Source organism: Mercenaria mercenaria, chromosome 11 (genome assembly GCF_021730395.1).
Source record: "Mercenaria mercenaria strain notata chromosome 11, MADL_Memer_1, whole genome shotgun sequence".
Lineage (NCBI taxonomy): Eukaryota > Metazoa > Mollusca > Bivalvia > Venerida > Veneridae > Mercenaria > Mercenaria mercenaria.
In genome coordinates, this window is record NC_069371.1 from 61,142,470 (window position 1) to 61,150,304 (window position 7,835).

General features: G+C 34.7%; 1 protein-coding gene across 1 annotated transcript; it reads left to right on the forward strand.

The window, feature by feature from the left end:
- The first annotated feature begins 6,517 nt into the window (after positions 1-6,517).
- LOC128546791 (uncharacterized) lies at positions 6,518-7,054 on the forward strand. Its single transcript, XM_053518132.1, has one exon. It carries the CDS (start codon positions 6,518-6,520, stop codon positions 7,052-7,054), a length of 537 nt encoding a protein of 178 aa, XP_053374107.1.
- Positions 7,055-7,835: the final 781 nt, after the last annotated feature.

Below are 7,835 nucleotides of genomic sequence, written 5' to 3' on the forward strand. Positions count from 1 at the left end.
CCAAATTATTACCAATTCGTTGAATTGAATTTGCTTGTTTTCTTTGCAACTTCGATAGACATTCAGAGGAATGAATCTCCTTAATTTCTTGTACTTATTTCACTATAGGAGCCGAAGAAATCCGAGCTTATCTCCGATGCAGATCTCCACCTATATTTGTGAACCGAGAAAGAGTAAGAGAAATGGTTACTGACATTGATCCTATTGGTGTGGCAACCAGATGGTCACGAGTTGTCACCAGAAGAAGATATGCAGTACCAGGACCCAACTGTCTATGGCATATAGACTCACACCACTCTTTAATGAGGTACATTTTAAGCTTGACTTTTCGAAGAATAGTCTAGCTATTCCACTCACCCGTGCGTCAGTGTCACGCCTAAGTTAAAAGTTTTGCATGCAAGTACATATGGCTATCATTTAAATGCATATAGCTTTGAAACTTATGTTGTTTTTTTCTAGGTCAGTCACCAACCTCACTGAGTCAAGTCCCATAATTGGCCAAATTATGCCCCATTTGGACTTGGAAAATTCTGGTTAAAGTTTTACATGCAAGTTTCTATCTCCAAAACTTATGCAGATATTGAATTGAAACTTCACATGTGTCTTCGGGGTTATGAAACTCGGTGATAGCGTCAAGTCCCATAACTCTGACATGCAGTTTGGCCAAATTATGCCCCCTATTGGACTTAGAAAATCCTGGTTAAAGTTCTGCCTGCAGGTACATATAGCTAATCATTTAAAAGCATATAGTTTTGATTTTTTTTCCTTTTTCTAGGTCAATTACCAACCTCACCTGGTCAAGTCCGACAACTCTGACATGTATTTTGGGTAAATTATGCCCCCTTTTAGACCTGGAAAATTTTGGTTAAGGTTTTGCATGCAAGTTACTATCACCAAAACTAATGCAGATATTGAAATGAAACTTCACATGTGCCTTCGAGGTTATAAACTACTGGATAGCATCAAGTCATATAACTCGTACATGAATTTTGGCCAAATAATGCCATCATTTGGACTTAGAAAATCTTGATTAAAGTTTTGTGTGCAGTTACATATAGCTATTTCTTAAAGGCAGATAGCTTTGAAACTAATTTTTTTTCTAGATCAATTACCAACCTGTATTTTTGGCAAATTATGTCCCCTTTTGGACTTCTGAAAACTTCTGATTAAAGTTGTAGTTGAAACTCTATTGATTTTTAGCTCACGTGAGTTTTTGTGATCACTCGATGTCTGGCGTCTGTCTGTCAACATTTAGCTTGTGTATGCGATACAAGCTGTATTTTTCAGTTGATCTTCATGAAATTTTGTCAGAATAATTACCTTGATGAAGTCTAGGCCAAGTTCGAAAATGGGTCATCTGGGGTCAAAAACTAGGTCACTAGGTCAAATAAAAGAAAAACCTTGTGTATGCAATAGAGGCCGTTTTTTTCAATTGATCTTCATGAAATTTTGTCCGAATAATTACCTTGATGATATCTAGGTCATGTTTGAAAATGGGTCATCTGGGGTCAAAAAACTAGGTCACTTGGTCAAATTAAAGAAAACCCTTATGTACGCAATAGGGGCTGCATTTTACACTGGATATTCATAAAATTTAGTCAGAATGATTGCCTTGATGAAATCTAGGCAAGTTAGAATGTGGGTCATCTGGAGTCAAAAACTATGTCACTAGGTCAAATCAAAGAAAAACATTGTGTATGCAATAGAGACTGTATTTTTCAATTGATCTTTTGCCAGAATGATTGCCTTGATGAAATTTATATCATGTATGAATATGGGTCATCTTGGGTCAAAAACTAGGTCGCTAGGACAAATCAAAGAAAAACGTTTTGTATGCGATATAGGTTGAATTTTTCAATTGAGAGTGATGAAATTTGGTCAGAATGATTGACTTAATCAAATCTAGGTCAAGTTCGAATTAGGTCATCTTGGCTCAAAAACTAGATCACTAGGTCAAATTGAAGAAAATACTTGTTTACACTTAAGAGACCACATTTTTGGTCCAATCTTAATGAAAATTGGTCAGAATACTTGTTTCCATTAAATCACTAGGTCAAACATGTTTACACTGTTATGGTATGTTTCTCAGGAGAGCGACCTAGGGCAATCTTGGCCCTCTGGTTTAACAGTAGATTAAAATTCCTGCTTCTGTGTCAACAATTCAAATAGTCCAGCACTAGCTGTCTTACTGGCAGCTCTTGTTAAACATCCTAGACCATTTCGGAAAGTGATAATAAGGTACACATGTAATCACTGTGATGAAAATGCTTATAAGTCAAAAATGTTTTCAAGTATAATTACCAGGCCTCACATAAAAGTTAACTAGCACATGAACTCTACTCACATGTTGTATTATTATCCTTAACCAAGTAAAAACAGAGTTTTCCCCCTAGATTTGGTAAAAAAATTGAAAATGCTTACAAATTCAAGATGTGTTTTAGCATAAAATTTGTTTTAATTTATATATTTTGCTGTTTCAGATATGGAATATACATTCACGGATGTATTGATGGCAGCAGTCGTGTGGTAACATATCTACGGGCAGCTCCCTTTAATACATCACTGATCGCTTTCCAGGCTTTTGTAGAAGGGGTTGAAAGGTATGGTGTGCCAAGCAGAATTCGAGTGGATGATTGTGTTGAGAACTCTTTGATCAAACAGTTTATGGTAGCAGCAAATGGAGAAAACAGGGGAAGTTACTTTGAGGGAAGGTCTGTCCACAACCAGAGAATTGAGAGACTGTGGAGGGATGTGTTCCAAAAGGTAGTGTACATCTTCTACCAAACGTTGCACGCCTTAGAAGATTCTCAAGCCCTTGATGTGATGAACCAGATACATATTTACTGTGCACAGACTGTTTTCCTTCCCCGTTTGAACCAGGCTCTAGAGAGCTGGCGAGTGACAAGGAACAATCAACCTGTTCGAACTGAAAACAATCAGACCCCGGAGCAGTTATGGTTGTCCAGACTAACACAGCAGAGGAATGGTAACACAACTGCAGTGAGAAACATTGTTCAAACCCTAGTGCAGCAGGTGTCTCCTACATTCCAGCCAGATGTCAGCAACTTTCTTAAGCCAAGAACAGTACCTGCTGTCACTGATGAAATTGTTGCAAGACTACAGGGTTTTGACCTTACGAAGTCTGTTGAAGACTTCGGAGTTGGCCTGTATGGAGAAGTCCTTGAATGTTTATGCAATTTATTACCATAATTTATATTAATCATACAGAAGAATTTTTCATTGTGAAAGTTGTTGCTTGAAAAATCCTTAACATTATATGCATCAGGGCTCCGGAAATTTTGAGAACTCATTTGGTCCAAAACTAAAATCACAACATTGGCGCTACCCCTACCACCATATTACCAATATACCATATTTGTAAAACGTGATAGAGTAAAGAAATGAGTATGTCATGCATTAAAATTTGATTAACCGGTCACCGCGACTTACCATACAATGAAAACAGTTATTCAGTGTTATATGTGATTGTACTTTGTTTAAATTTTGATGTTTTTCGTGAGAAAATACTTGCAAGAATAAAATTGCTGAGGCATTGTTTCTTGGCACCGTGTACCTATCTAGTCTTGATGCACTTTCACTCCATCTCTGTTATTACTGAATGGATCTGATTCAAACTTAAAATAATTGTTCAACATCATCACACACATCATATGACACAAGGTGCATAACTCTGGCACAAGTGTTTCATGAATTGAGCCCCCTTTTACTCAGAATTTCAGGTTAATTTTGATGCATTTTCACTATATGTTGAGAACGTAGGTTTTTAGATTTATTGTGCAATCCGCGTGCCATAGTCGTCCATTCCTGTAAATATCGACCAGTCGTTAGCGATCGATATTTTGTTTTCGCCACTATCGATTAGCGTGTAATTAGCATATTACCTCATGTCAATCATGGAGCTATAACACTAATTGTTCAAAGGGTTTACCAGTCATATGTTAAGTGGCGATAATTAGATGATCAGAGATTGATCTAAAGGGATTCTGAAGCAAAAACAGCATGCGACTGCATGTTGTGATATGCTTAATTATTATGAATTAACTCGAGCTCACTTCCCTGAAGAAATATTTTACCACGTAACTTCAAACCTTTATCAAAGGGCCGATTTTTGTTGGATTTGAATTAAAAAAATGGAAAATAACAGAAAGCTGACACTTTTCTTAATCTTGTAGACCCATAATTATAATTATTGTTTATAATGTCAGATTTCTACTTACAGAAACAAAAATTCTTCTTGAACGTAGGGAATGTTTTAAACGAAATTATTGTTTAAATTCCAAAAATTAGTTTAATAAATTTAATCTTAAAACTGATGTGTGAAAAATACAATGTATTTAAATTAAAATAACAATTAATTAGTATAGCTATATAAAACCTAAGTGAATCATTGAAAACTCTACTGTAGCTCTACTGTTTATTGAAAAGTGGTTATAAATTTTTTCTTCACATAGATATAAATGCGTTTATTCCTTTAATATTGTTTTGTTATTACCGATATTCGAGTACTTGAACCGTTATGTAAAACAAATCTCACCTGGACAATTATCAGCATGTATGGCACACTTTGCTTCCCCAGTATTCCCCGTGCCAATTGATCTCAACAACATATTATGTATAAGATAGTCCTGAAGATAGTATGTAATTCTCAAGTATTTCCTATAAAAGCACTAATATATTTCTTTTCATGATTCCGTATCACATAACGATTTACAGGCCATGTCCTCTTAATCTGTATATCGTTTGCTCGATCAAATGTTCTAGACCGTGTTCGTTCATTTAACATAAATCTAGATGCTATATCAAATTCAACTCTACATAATTTACTTAACATAAGGTCATTACACCAGGGGCCGTATTCATAAAGCATCTTAAGTATAAGTTTTGACTTAAGTTTAAGATTTTACTTAAGTTTGTGGTGATTTCAACTTAAGTCTAAGTAAAAACTTAAGTTCTAGTCATAAAATAGCTAAAACTTAAGATACGTAAGAAATGACTTAAGTCAGAAAATAAAATAGCGTCGTGAGTACGATTAAAGTGTTGTTTTTCAGATAAAAGCACTTTAAACATAATTGTGCATGTTGTATCTGTCTGAAACTAATGTTGTTTGTTTTAATGTTTTCGTCCACAATAAAAGCCAAGAATTACTTATTAAGTTGTTTTATGAATAACATACATACTTAAGTAAAATAATTTTTTTTACTTAAGTAATACTTAAGTAAATAATCAATTTCTTATACTTAAGATGCTTTATGAATACGGCCCCTGGTATATTTACAGGACATATTATTAGAAGCAAAGCCTCTTAATAAACACAATGTTACAGGAACTGTCCATTTAAATTATTTTGATCCTGGTCCAGGCAAAGGAAAATTGGAAATGGTCTTGAGAGTCTATCACCCATGTGAGAGGTCGCTGCTGGTTCTCCCCAGGAAAGAAATCTTCACGCGTTTAGATGCAATAGACCCGACATGTTGAAGATCAATGTTGTCTTCTAGTATTTTCCAAGAGCTAGGCTCAGTAAGCTGGATATTCTTGTATCTAAATAAACTCTCCCTCTCTGTCCTTGGGGCTTTCTCTCACACTGTTCCTTTGGTCAAATCGCTTTGTGTCTGTACTGACAGAGGATGTATTTGGTGTCCTGAGCGGCTACCTTTTCATGTAAAACACCTTTGAACGTTTCTGTTATGAAATGATTGCTATAAAAATCTTGTATGAAGAGCTCGATTTCAAAATAGTCTAATACCTTCATATTCTGATATGTCCATTCAACTTCATTCCGAATAGATACAGAAATGTTTTTCTCACCCGCGTGGTAGGGATATTCAAAGGCATGCTCAAAAGAATATATGTTTGAATTCAAGCACCATGTTTTCTTTTAATTAGAAGGCAGATACATGTATATTGTTATAACATGTGCAATTTATTCATTAAGTCGCCAATATGTATCTGTAATTCCGATAATTACATTTATCATTGTCAAGTTGCTTTCTTAATTGTAATCTATTTACATGTTGACGTCTTACGTGGCTAAATTTGAGAGGTAAATGTTAAGTAAATGTAAGTAAATTTATGTATGAAACATTTATTTATGTTCACTACTTTTAAATAAGTATATTTAGGACGTGTCATGTTGACATCGGGATAATAGTCATTTGACAGAACAGCAGTTAATGTTTTCAGCAATACTTATATATTAGTTGACTTTTCATGTACAAATATGATTTATTCATTTTATGTAGCTAACATCCTGGCAGAAAAATGCCTTCATAAAATTATTCTTTTTACAGATACAGAAAATGGTTGTGGAAAGCATTGGATTTGGGACAAGATGTGGTTGGTTGTAACGTCGGCAGTTCTTGTCATCCAATACGGTCTCTGCTTTGGTGTTGAAATAGCCGTGAACACAGTTATGAACTTGCACTTCTTGTATAAGTATGAAAAGGAAGATTGTGTAGACGGTTAACAAGACTTAACGCAATCCAATAACACCACTAACATGACAACCACCACAGTCCTTACACCGTCAGATTATCCAAATTCATGCAGTATTCTATCACAGAACTCTGCAAGTCTAATTGCTTCCCTCTTTGTTTTGATGAATTTGTTTTCAAGAGCTCTTGGCGGAATTATTTCCGATTTGTTGAGGAAATACTTACAAATCCCTGGTCGGCTATTGGCGCATATATTATGTATGACTGCAGAAGGTGTAATGCTGATTGTGTTTAGCCGAATGAAGACAATACCAACAGCAATTATAGCTATGGTTGCTTTCAGTCTGTTTGTACAGATGTCTGAAGGCTCTACTTTCGCCATTGTTCCATACATTTATCCACGACGTGTTGGTCTTGTTTCAGGATTCATAGGTGCTGGAAGGAATGCAGGTGCAATGATCTGGAATACGATATGGTTGAATCTGGTTGATACTGATCCTAGCCAGTGGTTTCTACTTTTAGGTATATTTGTTCTTTGTGGAAATGTGTATTCATTGATTATAGTGCAGAGAAAGCGAATCTGGAATATCTTTAGTAGATAGATGCTATAGCAACTTTCACTGCCGTATATTACTTATGTTTTTTTATTAGACCTTTATCACGTTATATTAATCAGTTATTCATTTGGTTCTCCTCTTCACCAACTTCTCTGTCAGACCATTACATGGTTTTCGTTAAGTTGTACATACAAAAAACATTAATAAGTCCCGTACTGTGTTTCACTTACTTTCCACTTTGATATACAGTTTCCAGATTATTTTTCAATTTCTTTAACAATATCATATTATACGGTGCTTCTACTATTTAATCGGAGCTTTATCAAATTTTATCTGTCAGTTATTCATAAGGGTGGCCCTATCAAACATTGCTCAATTAAAGCATTACCATTTGCTTTTCCAAATAAAGTATATATATCGAATATTATGAATACATATCAAAATTTCAAGTCCGCAACATTTAACTTGATGGAGACAGCAAAGTTATAACTATGTTTCTTGTAATGTATGAGTTATCACGCATTTTTATATGGCAAAAAATCCCTAAAGTCACATCTCTGATACATTATTCTTTTGCATTTTCCGTTGCGATATTCAGAAAATCAGTAAAAATGTATCGTTTCAATTAGACGTTACTAAAAGACGTTACTAAAAGATATTGAAATGTAACTTCCTTTCATATGAAAATACGTTTGACAATTCTCAAAAAAACTGCTTGTAAGATTGAATATGAACTTTATTAATTGGTAACAATTTTGTTTAAAACCAAATCAATATATCTGTTGAACATTTCAGTTGGAAAGCAATGTTTCAGCGCATTTCCGGT